This window comes from Leopardus geoffroyi, chromosome E2, assembly GCF_018350155.1.
Source record: "Leopardus geoffroyi isolate Oge1 chromosome E2, O.geoffroyi_Oge1_pat1.0, whole genome shotgun sequence".
Lineage (NCBI taxonomy): Eukaryota > Metazoa > Chordata > Mammalia > Carnivora > Felidae > Leopardus > Leopardus geoffroyi.
Window position 1 is genome coordinate 15,638,354 of NC_059335.1, and position 22,193 is coordinate 15,660,546.

General features: G+C 48.8%; 2 protein-coding genes across 2 annotated transcripts in view; one reads left to right on the forward strand and one right to left on the reverse strand.

The window, feature by feature from the left end:
- SPINT2 (serine peptidase inhibitor, Kunitz type 2) overlaps nt 1-9,206 on the reverse strand; it is a 28,368-nt gene extending 19,162 nt beyond the window's left edge. The window contains exon 1 of the mRNA XM_045442476.1: nt 8,699-9,206. Coding sequence (XP_045298432.1) covers nt 8,699-8,804 — 106 coding nt within the window. The 5' untranslated portion in view covers nt 8,805-9,206. The remainder of the gene's footprint in view (nt 1-8,698) is intronic.
- Nucleotides 9,207-17,276: 8,070 nt separating this feature from the next.
- Nucleotides 17,277-21,776, forward strand: PPP1R14A (protein phosphatase 1 regulatory inhibitor subunit 14A). Its single transcript, XM_045442477.1, has 4 exons — nt 17,277-17,702; nt 19,917-19,997; nt 20,612-20,644; nt 21,556-21,776. The coding sequence occupies exons 1-4, from the start codon at nt 17,502-17,504 to the stop codon at nt 21,682-21,684; spliced, it is 444 nt and encodes a 147-aa protein (XP_045298433.1). The 5' UTR covers nt 17,277-17,501; the 3' UTR covers nt 21,685-21,776.
- The last annotated feature ends 417 nt before the right edge of the window (nt 21,777-22,193 follow it).

Consider the following 22,193-nt stretch of genomic DNA (forward strand, 5'->3'; position numbering starts at 1 on the left):
CACATTACAAGCCCTGAAATTCAAAGGGCTTGTAAGCCAACACAAGGTACAAAGGAAATGACCAAAGGTTCTGGTATGGGGAGTGACACATATGAAAGTCATTTGGAAAAAGTGTGTAGGACAGATCCTCATTCTGGTAAAGGATCTATGTGTGGAGGGATCCCTGGCTGCCATTATTATCCACTGTCTTACCTAATGCAGTCTTCCTAACCTCCCTGTTTTTTTCCTCATTCATAACATGGGAACAACAGTACATTCAATAAACACATACTAACCTAACAATAAAGCTGGAAAATGTATAAACCCCATATTCTTTTTTTTTTTTTTGAGAGAGAGCCTGTGTGTAAGCAGGAGAGAGGGACAGAGGTGGGGAGGGGAGAAGGGGAGGGAGAGGGAGAGAGAGGAAGAGAATCCCAAGCAGACTATACACTCAGTGAGGAGCCCAACCCCACAACCCTGGGATTATGACCTGAGACGAAATCATGAGTTGGATGCTCAACCAACTAAGCCACCCAGGCACCCCTAAACCCGTATTCTTTCATTCAGCAAGCCACATATTCACTGATTTAGGCCTGGCTGGTTTAAAAAAAAAAAAAAATCCTGCAGATTTTAGAAGCTTGGAATATATAAATGGAAGAATCTTGGGGGGCTCAGGAAGATAAAGCAAAGCTCTGATTGTGAATCCAGTGTATCTGTGACATAGTAAGAGATAGATTTAGTCACTGCCCCCCGCCCCCGCAACTGCACCTTCAGACACAGAGGTTTCTAAAATCCTTGTGGTTTCTTGAGTGCTAGGAGCACCTTTGTTCTAGTAATTGGTCTTTGGCCTGGGTTCCTGACACAAGAGTTAAGAGCCTGGTAATCTCTGGAGTGATAATGAAATGACTGGTGGCTGGGGGGCCCCTATATAGCTTCTGGATGGGGGCTGGTTTTCGGAAAGACAAAGGCAAGATTGAAGGGTTGGAACTTTCAGCCCCACCCTCATCCTCTAGGAAGAGGAGGTGAAAGGGAGTTTGAGTTAATCAATCATGCCCACAGGATGAAGCTTCAGTAAAAAAACCCTAACTGAAGGGGTTAGGAGAGATGGGTTGGTGAACACATCATGTACCAGGAGGGTGGCTCACCCTAAACTCCATGAGGACAGAAGCTTCTGTGCTGGGGACCCTCCCAGACTTTACTCCAGATCTTCATCTGGCCGTTCATCTGTATGTAAATGTATCTCCTGGAGTTCTGTGACGCATTGTAGCAAATTACTGAACCCAAAGGGGTTGTGGGAACCCTTGATTTATAGCAAGTAGGTCGGAAGTACAGGTGACAACTTAGGACTTTCAATTGAAGATGGGGGGGGGGCAGTCTTGTGGGACTGAGCTGGTAATCTTCGGGGTCTGTGCTAACTCCAGGGAGTCGGTGTCAGAAGTGAGTTAAATAGGTGTTCACTTAGAACTGGAAAACTGCTTGATGTGGAAAAGCCCATTCATCTGGTGTCAGAAATACTCTGCAGAAAACAGGAGAGTTTTCTCTTTAAAATCCATTTCGTTTAGGGTAAAACTAAGAATGTGAGCAAGAGAACTATCTTGAGGACATTATAAATATAACTCAGCCCAAGATGAAGTGAGGGTCTCTCTGTGTGATTTACACATGTTCTGGATATAGTTAGTATAAGAGTGTTTTTCGGCAAATTTGTTAGCAAAAAGTCCCCTTTTGTGACATCTAGACTTGTATCGCCTGGTCTGGAATGCACTATTTATTAATCTTGAGGCTGCTTTGGCAGCAACTTGTCTGGGAAAGGGCATTCACTCACTGAAACTTGAATTCACTGGTTAGCAGCAAAGTAAGGAGGCTCAGTCAGTTTCTCCTCCATAGGCTCCACTGAGATACATTCTGTGGGTGCGGATGGATGCAGTTCTTAACAACTCAAATGGGAGGAATATCTTTGACACACCGACCAAAAACATAAACAGTGTTAAAGATTAAAGGAGTTTTGTATTCCATTATAAGCACAAAGCTTTGAATAAGTAGTAGATATTATATTTTTATGAAGGCCAGACCAATAAAGGGACAGTGGGAATGAAGATAAAAAACAATGACACAGTTCACTAGAAAGTCCAACCGAATATGATGACTGATGCGACCCAGGGATAAGGAAGACCAGAAGTACAACCTCAAGCTGGAGTTGATCAAACCAACTCAACCATCATCACTCCTCCCTTTGTTTCTCTGCTGTGTGACCATTTCCATGCTTAAAGTGACACCATCCCTTATCTGCACCCATAGTAAGACAATGGCAAACTATCACATGGATCAAAGTCCTGCAACTCCACATTACTGGAGATTAAGAGTTCAGAGCCTGGGGAAAATAAAAAAACAAATGCCCTGGTTACCCATTTGGACCTTCAAGTATCTTTTCACCAAGGAATGAGAGAATTTTAAAAGTTCTGTGTAAGTGGAGAAGTACTGAATATCAGAGATGAACTCTTGGCTGTTTTAATTCTACCATGCCAAATTCCAAAGTTGACATTTATTCTGTGACCAGCCTTATTTGAAAGTGATCTATAACTCCACGTATTTTGGTTAGCTGGGCAGGTTCTACATACTTAAGTGCTTCTGTTTTCAGTACAGAAAACTACCCATCTCCTCTAGGTTTGGGTGCCTGGAAGTTGTCATTATTAGGATAAGTAATTCAGAAACTTCAAAATAACTGCTAGGTATTTATAAGGAAAGAACATTTACAATGACAAACCCAACTTAAATTATAAGACTCATAAAATCTTGTTTTAGATATAAAATCTTGGCATTTTAGATATAACATTTTGACACATAAGTTTACATTTTATAAACACCAACACCATGCAAACCACCATTCCTACCCACTGTCACCTCATATTTGTCACTCAAACAAGACTATAAATTCTACCCTTACCTAAATCTATAACTAGAATCACAGTAGCCCATCTGAGTAACTTGGAAGGAAAGTTTCAATGTCTTTAATGGGTGGGACTCCCTGCTAATTCACATTCAGGGAGGAGCACCTGGGTGGTTCAGTCGGTTAAGCATCCAACTTCAGCTCAGGTCATGATCTCACGGTTTGTGAGTTTGAGCCCCGCATCGGGCTCTGTGCTGAGAGCTCAGAGCCTGGAGCCTGCTTTGCATTCTGTGTCTCCCTCTCTCTCTGCTCGTCCCCTGCTCATGCTCTCTGTCTGTCTCTCTCTCAAAAATAAATAAACATTAAAAAAAAATTTTTTTTAATTCACATTCAAGGATTCTTAACATTTTCTGAATAGTGATCCATTTTCACATATTGATCAAAACTAATAAATCCTCTCCTTAGAACAGTTTCTCAATTTTTTTCCATTATCACTCCCTAAAGACCTTTTTAGAGATGTTTCCCTAATCACCCCATTAAATTTCAATACCACGGACATACCGTATATTTATTTATGTGCAGTGGCCATTTGAAAGGTCACTATTGATAAAATCTAGTATTTTTTCACCTGCTTAAGGGCATGCTCTAGACTCTAAATGACAGACGTAAAGACACACACACAAAATATGACCTATGAACTCAAGGGCTTCAGAAGCCATGGACCCAGGACCCTTTTGGTGAGATCCATCTCAAATACTAGTGTGTAAAACAGCTTAAATTCTTGCTCTCATCTCAAAAATGGATTTCTAATAATGGAAAATGTACTTCAAATAATTTCAAAGTTACCGGGACTCAGCATCCATGTTCCAGCGTTCCTTTTCAGTTTTCAAAAGATCTTGTCAGAAACAACACGTGAAAGGACATTGTGACCAGGACTGCACAAAGACACCCATAATCCTCATGCTAATACTTCTGGGGTCATCTGTGAAATCTGCCTTAGTCATGTCACCAGTAGGCCACCGGGCTTCCTGGGGTTGATGAAGTCATTTCAGTGTGACCCCTCCAGGCTTCTCTCCCCTCTCACATGAATCACGGGCTACCTCACCACTCAGCTAGCCTCAGCACGTAGCAGAGGCTCGGCTGCCAGGCCAACTACCTCAAGACAAGCCTGAGAGTTGCAATGACTTTGGGGATAGGTGAAATGAGGAGTGCTCCAGGAGCCAGGTGAAAGAGAAGTTTGCTTTCTGTATCACAGGCCAAGCTCTCAAATGCTGACCAGAGCAAAGGAATGTTTCTGGTGGAAAGGGGCTGCGTTGCCCTCAGTGGACCTGAAAGTAAGGCCCTCATTGTCTTTAGAGACTGTTATCATTTGTATCTCAAAGGCCATGTTTTCAATACTAAGACACACCAAACCACATCTTACTGTTCTTATAGTACTTGTCACCACATATATATTCACTGTTTGTTTATTTGCTGTATTGTCCTCCTCTCCGAGGTAGGTGCCATGGATCAGGAGGTCATTTGTTTTGTTCAGTGCTATTTCCAGCGCCTGAAATTACTGTACCTGGCACTTGGTAGGTGTTCAATAAATACGTCTTGAATAAATCAATGAATAAATATTTCAGACTGTCCTGGAACCAAACTGTCTTGACAGCAAGCAAAACAAGTGCTTCTTCTGTGAAGGGCAAAAATATAAGATGCTACTTTGGAGAACCCTCAGCTGATCACCAACACCAACTGCACCACGTTAACTCTCAACTGTCAGATCTCCAACCACTCAGTTTACAACCATCCATGGGGGTGAAGAGAAGAGAAAGGAGTGGTGACTAATAACATGCTTACTGGAGAAGTGCTGGAAAGTTTGTCCATTCAGTCAAAGTTCTGGGGGAACTGTAATTAACCCAAGAGGTTGATGGAAACCGAAGATCACTTGAAAGTGCAGTGGAGGCTCTCAAATGAAGGCTGCTGTACTTTTCTCTAGTGGAAATTCCCAAGAACAATCAACAAAGGACTATGAGCTCAGTAACCATTAATGTGAGTTCTGATGCCCACGTTCAGGCATAAAGTTACTGGCAGCAGGAACTACATTTAAACTTCCCAAAGGAATTGCTGAGGTTCTATTCTGAAAAGGAATACACAGTTGACTTTCCTCTTTATGATTTTCTTAATAACATTTTCTTTTCTCTAGATTACTTTATTCTAAGAATACAGTATTTAATACATATACAAAATATGTGTTAATTAACTGCTTATATTATTGATAAGTCAAGAGCAGGCTATTAGTAGGTTAAGTTTTGGGGGAACTAATCAAAAGTTCCATGTGGATTTTCAACTGTACCCTGTGCTGGTCAAGGGCCAAATGTATTACCTGCCCTTGTACTGATCAAAATTAAAATTACGTATTTTGGGGCACTCCAAGTAACAGGATTTATCACCTAGGACGATATTTAAAAAATCACACACATATGTGCCCACCTGATAAGGGCTTTTCCCTTGCTAACAGCAATGATACACACACACATACCACACTGTACAATTTATAAGGAGCTGTTATTTTCTTTGATCTCCATTTACTAAGTGTGGCACATATTTTCTTTAATATTTATTTTTATGTATTTTTGAGAGAGAGAGAAACAGTGAGTGAGGGAGAGGCAGAGAGGGAGAATCCCAAGCAGGCTCTGCACTGTCAGCCTGATGCAGGGTTCAAACCGTGAGATCATGAGCAAAAACCAAGAGCCAAAATCAAGAGTCAAACACTTAACCAACTGAGCCACCCAGGCGCCCCTAAATTGGGCGTATTCTTAAGATGGGGGGCATGGTGTCACAACTCAAATGCTTAGAGATACAGTGGGCAGGCCAAGTGCATAAAGACTGAGGGACAGCAGTCTATGTCCTTTCCAAAGGAGCACTACAGGTGCTATGTGGGAACACTGACCTGGTGCTGCTCATCTTCACATTTTTCAGGCAGAGCCCCAAGACAAATTTTTCCATAAAAAATTCCCCAGTTCTAGAAACTATACAAGTCATATAAAGCCTGTTTGAGGCCTCTCAACATAAAATGAACAGTTTATAATCTGTGTGTTTTCCACGGCAGACTGGCACTCTCCCTGACTGCTAGAAACACCCAGAGCAGCACCAGCTCTTCCCCACCTCCATCGGCAGAGGTCTGGAGTCAGGACACTCTCTGTCTAGCCTCCAAGTGTCACTACATCCCATGCCCCTTCCTATCCGCCCTCCAACACCCAGCACCTGCTCAACATTGTCAGTCTTGAAACCACATGACACTCCTATCACCTGCTTATCACATCAGCCTCAGACTCCTGAATTACCCCCCTTGTCCCCACACATCCTGTTTTGTTCCCATCTCTCTTCTCCCTAACTCCCGGGGTTTCCAGAACTTAGCAACTACTGTAAGCAAAAATCTTTCATTTCTTCAATCTTCTTTCTCAACATTCTCGTCACTTTCTTACTCTAACCAAACTCCGCTCTCCCCTGAGGACATGCCCTCTCTTGTGCCCTTCCAAGAGAGTAGGGCTCCTTGCTCCTGGAACTGCTTCTACACCATTCTCCTCCTGCCCTCTCAAACCCTAGCTACTTTAATCTCATCATTAAAGTAGATTATACCCCACCCTGTGTATCACCTGCTAACTGAGATCACTACTCCTCACTTCATGACTTCAGCTCTCAGTTCACTGTCTTCCATGCTGCCTCTCATTCTCAGTGATTTCCATACCCAGGTAGGTGACCCTCGAACCATCCTGGCCTCATACTCATCTAGTGGCACCTATGCAGTTGCAAGTGGCTGGAGAAACACCTCGCTCTTAGTGGAAGACCTTGCTGCCTGAGAAAAATCAAAGCAATCAGAAGAAAGCGGGGTGGGGAATCAAAACTACCTCCTGCCTCAAATTAAACTATCTGAAAGCTTTCAAACAAACAGAACTTCAGATAAGCAAGGTCGTTAGTTCACACAGCCAGACAGCAGTACTTGTGAAAGGTCAGGAGGTCCAGCCATCTACAGCAACCAGAAAGGCCACTGGGAAAAGAGAAGGCGTGACTCTGTCAATTACTATTGTGTGACCTGAGGCAAGGCCTGTAACTTCACCACCAAACTAGGTTGTTTCAAGGATTAAACAACACACGGGAGCTCAGAGTAAGCAAGAAGTTAACCATAAACTCAGTTTTGAGAAAATCCAGGCCAGGTAACTGGAAGGCACATCCCTAACATAACCACATCACTGAAAAAAGTCCAGAAGTACTGTCAAATTCTAGTTCAGATTGCAAGAATGATCAACGCTTGTATTCTTGATTCCTTAACCTACAGAGTTAATCCTCTCCCACCAACCCTTGATATCCCCATTAGCTCATTTTTCCTGCCTCCAGTGTAGGGACATTAACAGTCTTCTGAAGTCACCACAGGTGATGACTTGGTGTGCACACATCCTTTCTCTCCTTCCACCCAAAATGCTGGCCTATAAAGCCACCTGGCTCCTCCCGACTTCTCCCACCTCATATCCTCCTCCAATTATCTCCCCACCCCTCCTCCTGCTCCAACTATGATGGTTCTCTGTCTTTTCCTTGAATACCCCCAGGCTTGCCCCCCACCTCAAAGCCTTTGTACTCCATCACCTCCAACTGGACTCTCATCCACAAGGTTCTTGTGTGGCTGCTGCCTCCTCATTCTTGTTAGCGCTCAAGATGTCACCCTCCTCAGAGAGACGTCCCCTGACCACCTGAGCTAAGCAGCCCCCATCATCTTACATCATCCCATTGTGTACTTCACCTTGTTCATTTACTTCTTAGTAACTTAATACTGCAGTGGCTGCTCTTTATCTAAATGTTTACCTACTCACTGTCTCGGTCCCCCCCCCCCCCCCAACTAAAATATAAGCTCTCCAAGTGCAGGGACCTGGCTTGCTGGAAGTTACAAATGTGCCACTGGTGCCAGCACCATCCCTGACATATAGCAGGGGCTCAATAAGTTTTGCTGAATCAATGAATTCTTCTTTCAAAAGTGTTCCCCCCCCCCCCCCCAAAGCCTGGCTGTCCTTGTCTGAAGCAGTTGAGATTATAACACTTGTTCAAAAAGACGTTTCAGGCCAAACTTCCGTAAAATGTAGAGGTTTAACATTGGGCCTTGTTCTCCGCCAGCTTCTAAGGACCAGTTTCACAAACCCAACCCCCAGCTTCTCAATGCCAATACTCTTCTTATACCAAAGGGCCCAGTCTTGCACCCTGGTAACGTTTCTCCCCTCCAACATTTTTGCTTTGCTTCCCCTTCCTTTGGATATCACGGAGAAACACCTTTCTTTTTGGAGGCGCTCTAATGCAAATTTCTCGGGAGGCTGTCGTCCAATATCCAAAGAGGTGGGCGAGGGGGCTTTTTCTCAGAGGCTAAAACTGCGTCACCTAATCCAACCCCCACCCTCTCAGGCTTGGCCTCCCTGGGCTTTTCTGGGCCATGGAACTTTCCTCTGACAGGAAGTGGCTGGTCTTCTGTTGAGCCTCTCACCCTTTTCCTGTTGGCCAGTGCCACTCCTTCTTGGTCAATAGCCCTAGTCTCCTCCCTCACCCGCAGGAAACTTTACCAACCCCGGCTCCGCCGCTCGTCCTCACTCCCAAAGGCTCCCAAACCTCTTCCCCTGACTCAATCTCCCACAGCCGGCTCCACCACGTCCCCGCTTCACCAGGTCGCCCCCAATTTCCTCTCCCAGCAATTCGCCCTGATCATACCTAACCCAAGGCCCTTCGCACCCCAACGCAGCCGCCAGACCCTAATGTCCCGCCCTCGGCCTCTCTGCCTCCCGCTCCTCCCAGGAGACCCTCCCGGGCCCTCACCGTGGACGCTACGTTCTCCGTCGGCCGCCTCAGCCCCGAAAAGGAGCAGCGAGGCCAGCAGGGCGAGGAGCACCCCGCACCGCCTTGGCCCACACAGCTGCGCCATGACGGGCTCCACCCGGCAGCGCAGGCGAAGCCTCAAGCGGCTGGCCGTTAGGGTCTCGCGATCAGGTGCGGGAAGACCCTTGCCGCGCACGCGCACTGGGGAGCCTCGTGTTCAGGTGCTGGCGCTCCCAGAGGGTCTGCGAGGTGCCGCCCTGGCGCTCCCGCCGGAGTCTCGGGGACTACCCCTTGTCGGACCTTCGGTGCGCGGACGGTCTGTCCGCTACGCCCACGACGCTTCAGTCCGCCTCTCTCTCGTCCCTTGCCTCCGGCGACACTTCGCCGACTCTCCCACCGTTCAGACCCCCACCACACCCACAAGCGCTCGGTGGGCGGTAGAGCCAATGGCGGGCGCCTCGAAGCAGCTCCCGAAGGTGGCCGGCCGGGGAGGGGGCGGGGCGCACCTGGCGAGGCGGAGCACGCAGAGCGCAGGCGCAGGGAGCAGGCACCTGGGCGGCAGTCCTCCTCCCCCGGAGCACCTGCGCTGGCCCCAGGATTGGGGGAAAGGGGCAGGGCTTGCGTCGGCTCCGCCGGGGGTAGGACCTAGCAGGTGAGGAAACGCAAGCCTGCTGAGCCCCGAGGCTCCTGTTACCTGCTCCGAGGTTTGGTGACGTCCGAGTACCCTCGCTCCTGGGCTGGGCCTCGGGGTGGGAGGAGACGGTGCAGAACCTGTGGTTCCAGGCTTGGAAGCCCGCCTCGTTTCAGCCCCCCTTTGAGGGCGAGGAATTTACTCCTTTCTAAATGCCAGCGGTCACTGAGCGCCTACTTGGCGCGTTACTGGAACTCCAACAGTGACCACGTCAGACTGGCCCCTTCCTCACCAGACTGGAACAGCCGAGAGTAGTGATGACAGAAGTATAGGGTGGGGGAGCGATTAGAGTGGGGGAGTGACGGGGAAGCGCAGACTGAATGATCGGGGACTGGGGCGGTGGAAGTGAAAAGGCAGCTTTGATAATGAACCCTTGAAGGATAAGAAGGGCTGACGGACGAACATTCCACATTGCAAGCAACAGGAACAGCGAACGCAAAAGTCCTGTGGCAAGAAAGACAACAGTGCCTTAAGGGATACAGGGCTACTCCCACTATTCAGCCTCCCTCCTGTCATAATAATATGTGGAGAGCCTTAATTAGGTTATCAAAATGGTGTTTACCTTAAGCAGTTTTGTGCATTTTTTTCTAAAGATTTTAAGTAATTTTACCCAACCTGGGGCTCGAACTCACAACCCCAAGATCAAGAGTTCCAGGCTCTATTGACTGAGCCCGCCAGGCGCCCCCACTATTTTCTTTACTGTATTTTTTTTTAATGTTTATTTGTGTTTGAGAGAGAAAGAGAGAGAGAGAGAGCAGGGGAGGGGCAAAGAGAGCCAGAGACAGAATCTGAAGCAGGCTCCAGGCTCTAAGTTGTCAGCACCGAGCTCCACGCCGGGCTGGAACTCACAAGCTAAGAGATCATGACCTGAGCCGAAGTCAGTCGCTTAAGGGACTGAGCCACCCAGGTGCCCCATCTTTATTTTTAAAAATTTTGTTGGGGGGCACCTGGCTGGTTCAGTTAGTTAAGCGTCTGACTCTTGATTTCTGCTCAGATCATGGTCTTTTGGTTCATAGGTTCAAGACCCACATGGGGCTCTGCACTTACAGTGCAGTTCATTCTCTCTCTCTCTCTCTCTAAAATAAATAAATTAGGGGCACCTGGGTGGCTCAGTCGGTTAAGCATCCAACTCTTGATTTCAGCTCAGGTCATGATCTCATGGTTTGTGGCTTGGAGCCCCATATCGGGTTCTGCACTGACAGCTCAGAGCCTGCTTGGGATTCTCTCTCTTTCCCTCTTTCTCTGCCCCTCCCTGCTCATGTGTGAGCTCTCTCTCTCAAAATAAATAAACTTAAAAAATTCTTTGCCCACCATCTTCTTTAATCTCGCAGTGAGGTCCTAGCACCCAGGGTCAAGAATCTGAATGTGAGGACAAAGGTCTCTCTAGCACCCAAATCCCCGACCCCCATCCCATCCCACTAAGGCAGAGCTTGAGCTGGAAGACAGGACTATGGTGAGAGTTGAGGCTGGAGAGGAGTCACAGGTTCATTCATCCATTCATTCACGCATCTGTCTGTTCATTCAGCATATTCACTGAACACCGACCATGAGCCAGGTACTGCTGTAAATGCTGGAGAAGATACAAGAGTAACAAAGTAAAATTCCTGCCGTGGTGAAACTCACTTTGTAATGTTGGTAACAGTGGTAAAACTAGCATATTTGACACCTGGAGTAGATAACTTTTTAAACAATTTTTTAAATATTTATTTTTGAAAGAGAGAGAGAGTGAGCGGGAGAGAGAGAGGGAGACACAGAGTCCAAAGGGGGCTCCAAGCCCCATGCTGACAGCAGAGAGCCCAACAAGGGGGCTCAAGCCCATAAACCACTAGATCATGACCTGAGCCGAAGTCAGATGCTTAACCGACTGAGCCACACAGGCGCCCCGTGGGTAATTTTTTATACCTCTTCCTCACTACCAGAAAATTATTTCGGTAAGAATCATGTAAGAATCACCATTTTATATGTTCTTTAGTTTTAAAATTAACAATTGAAAATGAATAAATTTCAATTTCAAAGATATTACTCAATTCAGGAAAATATTTCATTTATGAATGAAAATTTTCACTTACCACATAAAAATATTGCATTTTGCAGTTCATACCGATTCACTATTTTAAACAAAAATTTCAAAAGACTATGTAGAATGACAGAATAATTTCTTCATCTTTACAATCATTGTGCTATCATTTTAGTTTCTAATCTATTATCACTTAAATGAAAGATTATGTAGAATCACAGAGATTGGAGACTCAAACTGTACAAGCCCAAAAGATACCAAATTGTTATGAACCACTATCAAAATGAACCTGAATCTTCATATGGCAGAGGTCAACTGTATACCTGGGAGTTCTCTCTCTATATTTTTATTTTTATTATTATTTTTTTCAACGTTTATTTATTTTTGGGACAGAGAGAGACAGAGCATGAATGGGGGAGGGGCAGAGAGAGAGGGAGACACAGAATCGGAAACCGGCTCCAGGCTCCGAGCCATCAGCCCAGAGCTTGACGCGGGGCTCGAACTCACGGACCGCGAGATCGTGACCTGGCCGAAGTCGGACGCTTAACCGACTGTGCCACCCAGGCGCCCCGCTCTCTCTATATTTTAAATTATTTTTAAAATTATTTTTAACTTTATTTATTTATTTATTTATTTATTTAGTAAGTAAGTAATCTCTACCCCCACTGTGGGGCTTGAACTCATGACCCTGAGGTCAAGAGTCCACATGCTCTACTGACTGAGCCGGCAGTCACCCTGGGAATTCTCTACATTAACTTCTCTAGAATTTTGTAGCAAACAGATGTTGGGTAGCCCCTATACTCATGGGCTGTATAACCCCCTCCCCTCAAGGGTGAGCAGGACCTGGGATTTGCTTCTCCTCAATAGAATATGGCAAAGGAAGTTCATGATTATATTATGTAAAACTCCTTTTTTAAATGTTTTTTTTTTTTTTTTGAAAGTAGGGGAGGGAGACAGAGGATTCCCAAAGAGACAAAGTCGGACACTTAACCGACTGAGCCACCCAGGCACCCCAAGACTCCTTTTTTTTTTTTTTTTTCCCCCCAAGACTCCTTCTTAGTGGACTGGAGAGAGAGACTCTCTTTTTCTGGCTTTGAAACAAATAAGCTGCCACATAGTAAGAGGACCTATGGAGAAAGTTACATGGCAAGGACTTCACCTCTAGGAGCAGAGAGCAGCCCAAACTGACAACCAGCAAGAAAATGAAGACCTCATCCTGATTAGATCAAGCAATTGGAAGCAGATCTTTCCGCAGTTGAACCTCCGATGAGACAGCAGCCCTGGCTGGCACCTGGTTTATAGCTCAGTGAGACGGTGGAGCAGAGGGCCCCCCTAAACCGTGCTTGGCCTGGATCCACAGAAACCACGAAACAATAAGTTTTAAGCTACAAAGTTGGTGGTAGTTTATTATGTAACAATAGAAAACCATTACGAATACAATGTTTACTAAAGTATACAGTAATAAAAATATCTTAACTGGAAGCCTTTTATTAAAATTCAACAGTAATTGTGTCAATTGTTTACAAGTAAACCAATGAAAGATTTTTGGATTATTTTGGAGGATTCTTTCTATCGCTTTATTCTACTGCTTAGAATTTGTCAGCGCATGGTGTAATGAAAACTGGGCCAAAAAGTTATTTTTTAAATTCTCTGCGGACAGTGCACCCCCTTTCTGCCTGTACTCTGGTAGACCACACCTATTGCCCTTTGGCACATCAGTTGCAAAACAGACAATAAATAAAACGAGTACATTGTATACAATGCTAAAATGTAATGTTACGGATAAAACAGAGCCAGGTGAGGGGCACGGGGAGTTACAATATAAGATAGGGTGTCAGACAAGACCCTACGGCACAGATGACATTTGAGGGAGATGAAGGAATGAACCCTGCTGATATCACGCTCAGGAAGAGCTTCCCTGATGGAAGGAACTATTAGGGCAAAGGTGTGAGATGGGACCACACTTTATAGAGGCTGCTTTTAAACAACAGGTTCCAGCAATGGAAACTTGATCAAGCCCAAAGGGCCCACAGCGACCACCTGGCTGAATACAGAAGGGCCCATCGGGAGACCCACCTCAAAATACCCGTAGGCCCTACCTGACCGATGGGCTCCTGACAACCAGGCACAGTTACTAAGAAAGAGAAAATTCCACACGTTCCCATACCTCCTCACCTTCTCACTTTATTTTTTATTTTTATTTTTTTTTTAAATTTTTTTAATGTTTTATTCATTTCTGAGACAGAGAGAGACAGAGCATGAACGGGGGAGGGGCAGAGAGAGAGGGAGACACAGAATCGGAAGCAGGCTCCAGGCTCTGAGCCATCAGCCCAGAGCCCGACGCGGGGCTCGAACTCACGGACCGCGAGATCGTGACCTGGCTGAAGTCGGACGCTTAACCGACTGCGCCACCCAGGCGCCCCATCACCTTCTCACTTTAAATACGCCCCCACCCACTGCCTCCTTGCAGACAGCCTCTCCTCTGTTGTCCTGACCCCTGCTCCCTTGGGGCCTATTCAATAAACTTCTGTCGCCTTTGTTCTGCTTCAGGTGAATCCTTTCACCTCTGAGCCACTGGCTTCCACCTGATCCTTGCCCCACATTGGGGACCCCCATCTGATTCAGAGAGACACCCCATGCTTGGCAGAGCTTTGAATGCCCCAGGACGATGGGGAGCTATGGAGAGTTCTTTGTTTTTTTAATATAACAGCTTTATTGGGATATAAGCCACATACCATACAATTTACCCTTTTAAAATGTACAATTCAAGGGTTTTAGTATGTTAAATAAAGTTATGCAACCAACCCTACAATCAGTTGAGAAAATAGCATCATCCTCAAAAGAGACCCTATATTCAGCAGCAGTCGCTCCCCTTCCCCACAATTCTCTCATCCCCGGGCAACCACCAATCTACTTTCTGTCTGTAGATTTGCCTATTCTGGACATTACAGATAATCATACAACATGTGGCCTTTTGAATCTAGTCTCTCTCACTTAGCATGTTTTTTTTTTTTTTTTTAATGTTTATTTTTGAGAGGGAGAGAGGGAGACAGTGTGAGCAGAGGAGGGGCAGAGAGAGAGGGAGGCACAGAATCTGAAGCAGGTTCCAGGCTCTTGAGCTGTCAGCACAGAGCCTTATATGGGACTCAAACCCAAGAATGTGAGATCATGACCTGAACCGAAGTCGGATACTTAACCGACTGAGCCACCCAGGTGCCCCTCACATAGCATGTTTTGAAGGTTCATCTATGCTCTAGCATGTGTCAGTACTTAATTTCTCTTTTTTTTAATGTTTATTTATTTACATATTTTGAGAAAGCACACAAGAGAGAGCATGGGGAGGGGCAGAGAGAGAGAGAGAGAGAGAGAATCCCAAGCAGGCTCTGTGCTGTCAGCACTAAGCCAGATGTAGGGTTCAATCTCACAAACTAAGGGATCATGAACTGAGTCGAAATCAGTCAGGCGCTTAAGTGACGCAGCCATCCAGGCACCCTAGTACTTAATTTCTTTTTATTGCCAAATAACAGTCCATTGTATGGATGTACCACATTTTATTTATCCATTCATCAGTTGATGGGCTATATTGTTTCCACCTTTTGGCTATTATGAACAATGCTGCTATGAACATTCCCGTACAAGTTTTTGTGTGAACATATGCTTTCAGTTCTCTGGTATAGTCCTAGGAGTAGAATTGCTCAGTCGTACAGTAACTCTTGAGTTTTACCTTTTGAGGAACTGCCAGACTGTTTTCCAAAGTGGCTGCACCATTTTACATTCCCATCATCAGCGTATGAAGGTTCTGCTTTCTCTGCATCTTTGCCAACACTTGGTATTTCCTATTTATTTATTTATTTAGAGGTGGGGAGGAGCAGTGAGAGAGGGAGAGAGAGAGAATCCCAAACAGGCTCCGAGCCATCAGCACAGAACCCAATATGGGGCTCCAACTCACAAACTGTGAGATCATGACCCGAGCTGAAATCAAGAGTGGGATGCTCCACCAACAGAGCCCCCCAGGGCCCCTTAAATATTTTGTTTTTTAGTAATCTCTGCACTGTACATGGGGCCCAAACTCACAACCCCAAGATCAAGAGTCATTCACTCCACTGACTGAGCCAGCCAGGTGCCCCCCCACTTCTTTATTTTACATACAAGTCAGGGGCCCCTGGGTGGCTCATTCAGCTGAGGATCCAACTTCGCCTCAGGTCATGATCTCACTGTTAGTGGGTTCGAGCCTCACGTCGGGCTCTGTGCTGACAGCTCAGAGCCTGGAGCCTGCTTCAGATTCTGTGTCTCCTTCTCTCTCTGCCCCTTCCCCCCTCTCTCTTTCTCTCAAAAAATAAACATTAAAATTTTTTTGAGACAAGTACCTTATCAGAAATATGATTTCCAATTTTTTCCCCATTCTGTGGGTTGTCTCTTCACTTTCTTGATTATGTCCTCTAAAACACGAAACTTTTTAATTTTGATGATGTCCAGTTCATCTATTTTTTCTCTTGTTTCTTATGCTTTTGGTGTCATAGCTAAGGAACCATTGCCTACTTATGGATAGTTTTAAGCAGGGATGGGGCATGGCCAAACTTAAGTTTTAAAGTATCATTTTTGCTGCTTAAAATTAAAAGTGGGAATACTGGGGGTGCCTGGGTGACTCAGTCAAGCTTCCTACTTGATCTCGGCTCAGGTCATGATCTCATGGTTCATGAGTTCAAGCCCCACATCAGGCTCTGCACTGATGGTGCGGAGCCTGCTTGGGATTCTCTCTCTCCTTCTCTCTGCCCCTTACCTGCTTGTCCACTCTCTCTCTCAAAATAAATAAATAAACTTGAAAAAAAAAAGTTTAAAAGAAGTGGGAATACTGGTGGGGCGCCTGGGTGGCTCAGTTGGTCGAGCATCTGACTTCAGCTCAGGTCATGATCTCATGGTTCGTGAGTTCAAGCCCTGCATTGGGCTCTCTGCTGTCAGCACAGAACTCACCTCAGGTCCTCTGTTACTCCCCCTCTCGCTGCCCCTCTCCCACTCATGCTCTCTTTGTCATTCTCAAAAATAAATAAACATTTTTTTTTTAATTTAAAAAAAGAAGTGGGAATATTGGTGAAGTAACGGACTCCTGTGATCGCCCTTGTTAAAATTGCAACCCCGCCCTCATTCCATTTCCCCTTTTCTGCTTCGTATTTCTTCATAGAACTTGTCATATTCTAATAAGCTGTATAATCGTGCTTACTTATTGTATTTACAGCCTGTCTCCACCACGAGGATATCAAGTCCCTGAGGACTGGGCTTGTCTTCTGTTCTCTATCTCTAGTGCCTAGAACAGTGCCTGGTGTGTGTGTGTGTGTGTGTGTGTGTGTGTGTGTGTATACTACTGAGATTTTGCATATATATATATATATACATATATATTAAGTTGAGGGGACTGAAGGGAGCAGGTGCCATCTCCCTGTGCACAGGTCACCAAGAAACCCGTAGGGAAGGGTGTCGGGGAGGAGCCTGGTAATAACTTGAGTGGTTATTACCCATCTGGATGCTATTGGGCTTAGGGAGCCTGATATGAGACAGAAGCTAACAGATGACATGATGTCAAATGAATACACACTTGTTGAATAGAATGAGTGAATAAATGAACGAAAGGCTGCGTGGGTGAAGGAATAATTGAAATAACGAACAAATGATGTGCTGTGAGTACTCTAGTTCCATTTTCCCTTGCAGAGAAAGATGGCACGCGGGCTCCTGCACCGTCCCTTGCAATCGCCAGGGGGCGCAGAAAGGCCGGGTCCCCAAGAGCCTGTCCCAGGACCCCGCCCCCCCCCCCCCCCCCCCCGGGAGCCCCAGCCGCGGGAGCCCCAGCCGCCGGGCCCCGGTCTGGGACTCCGGGATCGCGCCCATACCTAGACCGTGCACGGCTGCGGGCTTTACTCGGTGCAGAGACCAGTCCCTGCGCTGCAGGCGGGGAAACTGAGGTCCGGGCGCCTGGGGCGGAGCTGGCCCCCGGGCGAGCCCGAGCCCCCGCCCCCGGCCGGCCCCGCCCCGGCCCGTAAGAGGCCCCCTGGGCGCCTGGCGAAAGCGCACAGTGCTGCGCGGGGGCCGGGGCCAGGACCGCGATGGCAGCTCAGCGGCTGGGCAAGCGGGTGCTGAGCAAGCTGCAGTCTCCGTCGCGGGCCCGCGGGCCGGGGGGAAGCCCCGGGGGGCTGCAGAAACGTCACGCGCGTGTCACCGTCAAGTATGACCGGCGGGAGCTGCAGCGGCGGCTGGACGTGGAGAAGTGGATCGACGGGCGCTTGGAGGAGCTGTACCGCGGCAGGGTGAGGCAGGGAGGGGGATGGAGGGGTGGAGGGAGGGACCGACAGACCCCGGGCCCGCACACTCTACGCCCTTCGGGTCTCTGGTTGCTTGTGCTGGCCTCGGTCACACAAGAGAACGCACGCACGGGACCAGGCACTCATGGGACTCCTTGGCCCTAGTGTCTCCCCTCCATGGCACTATGCTTGTGGACACGGACACACGCTTGGGTCTCCAGAGATGTGTCCAAACACCTGGGGAAGGCCAGTGATTGAGCACACGGGGGGTGAGGAGGCAAAGTTGCAGAGACTGAGCGGCCATATCTGGAGAAAAGTTGGGGGAGGGGGAGGTCTTAAAGCCAAACATAGATATGGTGACGGGGAAGATACTAAGATGCACAGCAAAGGAAGCAACAGCATTTACAGACGTGCACAGCGACAAGTTAGAGCTACTAGCAGACACAGCAACAGAAGCAACAGCCAGGTACAGACGTACAGACTCTCAAGGACACACGCTGTGGTCACCTACAGATCAACATGTGCCATAATTCCAGGCACCCACAGGCATCCTAGCACAGGCCACAGCCCCATGCAGACACACAGTTACAAAGACAACCACACAAAAGGGCTCCGGTTACAGCTCTTCATAGATACACAGTGTAGCAATTCACAGACGGTCCCAGCTTCACCTACCCCGGGACACCAAACGGTTCAACTAACAGCCACCCATTTTCTCCTAAAAGCAAAACCAATAACCACGTGGCAAACACAATGGCAGATGCGACAGCCACTCACAGACATAAAATCACAGGAATGACCGCTACACCCGGACAGAAAACCACACAAGCGACACAGGTAGAAACAGATGCTCGACGGCAGAAATTACCGCCGTCCTGTCCGTGGGCACCCGGGGCCGAAGCTACCGCCTGGGGTGTTGACGCAGAGGCCGCAGACAGACATTTCACACGCTGGGCAGGAGTCTCTGCTTGAAGTCAACACCGTGCAACACAAAAACGCAGTCACGGGGACCTGATGGTTGTGTCACTGCACCGGCAGGACGCACAAACGCTCCTCAGCACAGCTTGGAGGCGGAAGGAGCCATGGCCCCTCACGGTGACGTGGGGCCCTTTTGTTCTGACATGCGGGTAGACTCCTGGAAGTGGACAGAGAAGTCCAGTTGCCAGCGGCAGGTGACATCCTCAGACAGTGGGCGCTATAGCTGCCATGACACATTGACGATGACACGGCTAAGCCAGAGCCACACGCCTCGCGGTCACGGGACCATAGGCACCCGTGCAATCCACACACACACACACACACACACACACACACACACGAGGCCACACACCTCTGCCTCTTGGGCCGGCCCCAGCCCCTTGGCATCGGGCTCTGGCTCACACGCAGAGCCTCACGCAGGCTGTGTGGCACACTTCTAGACTCTCCCTGCCTTTGCCCCTTCTCCGCACACAAACCCAGGACAAGCCAGCCCTGAGGTCCACAGTGAAGTCAGAAGCACTTTGGGTGGGGGAGGAAAAAATCTGTAGCCTCAGGGATCTCTTGCTTTGACAGCTGGATTCTGTCCCCCACAGGGATAATGAGCCTGCATTTGGCTCTTTGCCCCAAGAGGCTATACTAGAAATCCCTCTCTTGGCTGCTTACAGTTGGGCTCGTGGCTCATCCCGCCCGCCCACTCTGGGGGGCTTTGGTGGCCACCTCTCTGGACTGACCAGGGCACACTATTGGCCTTGGGGGCTGCCCTGAGCCCTACCCACCCTTGCTGTCCTCTTGGGCAAGGGGCTGCCCCCCAGCAGGAGGCTCTGGCCTGCCTGCTCCCCTCCCCCACACCTAGTGCTTAGACTTTTCCTTGAAAGGGCAGAGCCAGCCCCTCTCCTGAATCCCAGAATCTGACATTCCAAGACTCGACCAGGCCTGTTTCCCACTATGGGAACTGGGGCCAAGAGGAGAGACCTGTGCCAGCCCCAAGGCTCTCTGGGCCCTGGGGCCCAGGCATCTGAGCTGGTACAGGCCCCTTGGCCTCTGTCAACCCATCTGTCACCCCTCCCCCTCCCCCCCAACACCCAGATGTCCCGCCTTGGCGGTGCTGTCCCTGACTGCCACATTGTTGCTCCAGAACACGCCAGCTGGGCCCTGGGGCTGGTGGGGCTTCTCCAGAGCCCTGGACAAAGGCGAGGGAGGGACAGGAAAGGGACCCTGACCACCCCTCCCTCCCTGCCTTAGGAGGCAGACATGCCTGATGAGGTCAACATTGATGAATTGTTGGAATTAGAGAGTGAAGAGGAGAGAAGCCGGAAGATCCAGGTAGGTGGGGGTGGGGTGGGGGGGCGAAAGCTGCCGCCCCAGCAATAGTTACCAGGTTTATTGAGCACTTAGTATGTGCCAGGCACTGTTCCAGTTGTTTTGCACTTAACTCATTTTATCCTCACAAACCCTGTCAAGGGTTTATCATCTCCGTTTTGTTATTATCACTATAATTATCTCCCATTTTCCAGATGCGGAAAATGAGGCCCAGAGAGATTTAATCACTTGCTCGGGGCCCCAGCTCAGAAAGAGCAGAGCTGGGAGTCAAGGCCAAGCAGTCTGACTGCTCTGACCTTGCTGTCAGGACCTGTGCTCTCCCAGAGACAGGAAGTACTGTGTGACCTTCTGACCCTCTCTGGATTCAGAGCTGGTCCTGGTGCGAGTTTCTGGACTCTACCCTAACGCCCTCCACCATGCCCCCTCCGCCCCTCCTTGCTCTGTAAGACCCTTGGGCCATGTTCCTCTCTTGAAACCAGATGGGAAGTCCACCCTAGAGTCTGACTTCCTTTTGTCTTGTTGCCTCGGGGCTTTGTTGGGAAAGAAGGGGCCGGAGGGGATTAGGTGCTAGTCATTTACTATTTTCTCTTTTTTTGCGGGGGGGCTGGGGTGTTTAGGGACTCCTGAAGTCGTGCAAGAACCCCACAGAGGTGAGTTTGCCCTCCCACGCGGCAGGCCCTGTTCTGGCCCCCTGCATCCTGGTGGAAAAGGGGGTCCCTGGGGAGGAGGGAAGGCGCTGTCTTGCCCAGGGTCGTCAGAGGGAACTCTGGGGAGCCCTCTGTGTCACTCAGCCCTTTTCTCATCTCCAGTGGTGTCTTTGTCTTCCTCACCCTGGCTCCTCTCTCCCCATCTGCCACTGGGGCCCCATTATCTCCTCCCCACTGAGACGCTCCCCATCTGTCTCCGGTTTCTGCCTTTCCTCTGCTGTTCTCTCCTTGGGGCCTCCAGTCTTTGGGCTCAGCCTCTCTCCGGGTATCCCCTACTCCCCTCCCTGGACTGCTTCTCCCTTCCCCACCTCTGGGGCCCTCCCATCCCTGCAGGCCCTGAAGCTGAGCGGCCCAACCCCTCCCACTTCCTTCCCTGCTTTAAAAGGGAAAAATATTCATGTTTCTCTAAATGGCTCTGGGCTGCCTGAGGGACAAACGTCATTGTGTGTCTGTCTGCCCTGGAGCGAAGGCCTCTGTCCCTGGGGACCCTCCTGGTGATCTCTTGGCCTGAGAAACCTCTTGATGTCTCTCTGTGGCTATTCTCTCTCCTTTCATCTCTCCCTCTGCATCTGTCTCTGTCTCTGTCTTGGTCCCAGTTTCTGGGTCTCTGTCTCTCTCCCTGTCTGTGTCTCTATCTCTCCCTGTGTCTCTCACTGTTTCTCTCCGACTCTCTCTGTTTCTCTCCCTGTCTTTCTCTGTGTGTCTCCCTCTCTCTTTCCCAGTCTCTGCCTTTCGTCCCCCTCCCTAACTACCCCCACGCCCTCTCACTGACCAGGTCAGAGGGAATGGGGGCTGGGTGGGTGGGGTTGGCCCCACCCCTCCCCATGTTCTCAGGACCCCTGCCCTGTCCTCAGGACTTCGTCCAGGAGCTGCTGGTGAAGCTTCGAGGCCTCCACAAGCAGCCAGGTCTCCGCCAGCCCAGCCCCTCCGGTGACAGCAGCCTGAGCCCCCTCCAGGACCCAGCCCGGACCGCGCCACCCTGACCTTCTCGCCTCTGCAGCCCCCTTCCTTCTCCCCTTCACTCCACACCGTCCTGGCTTGTTTATAAGTTGTATGTAATGGTTCTATAACAACACCGCGTGCCTGTTTTTCCTCTCCCTGATCACTGGGCTTCCCCGAGCTCCCCCAACACCTCCCTCTCTCCCGCTGCGTCTCCTCGTGTCCCAGCACCCGCAGCTGGCCCGACAGATGGAGGCTCACTCCTCAGCCAGAGAGCATGAGAACAGGCCCTGCTGACCTTGCACCTCTGCCCCCCGGGGACTCATCTTGTCATTTCCCACCTCCCCCACCCCGCCAGCCTTGGTCGGCCCAGCACAAGCCAGCAAGGCCACAGTAGGTGTCATTCAGGGTTCCTGTGGGAATGATGGTCTGTGGTCCTTGCATCATGGGAGACGTGCAAAACCAAACGTGCCCAACATCACCACAAGACGCCATGAACAGACCAATTTAAGGGGGCTTCCTGAAGAAAGTGACATTGAGGCAAGGCTTTGAA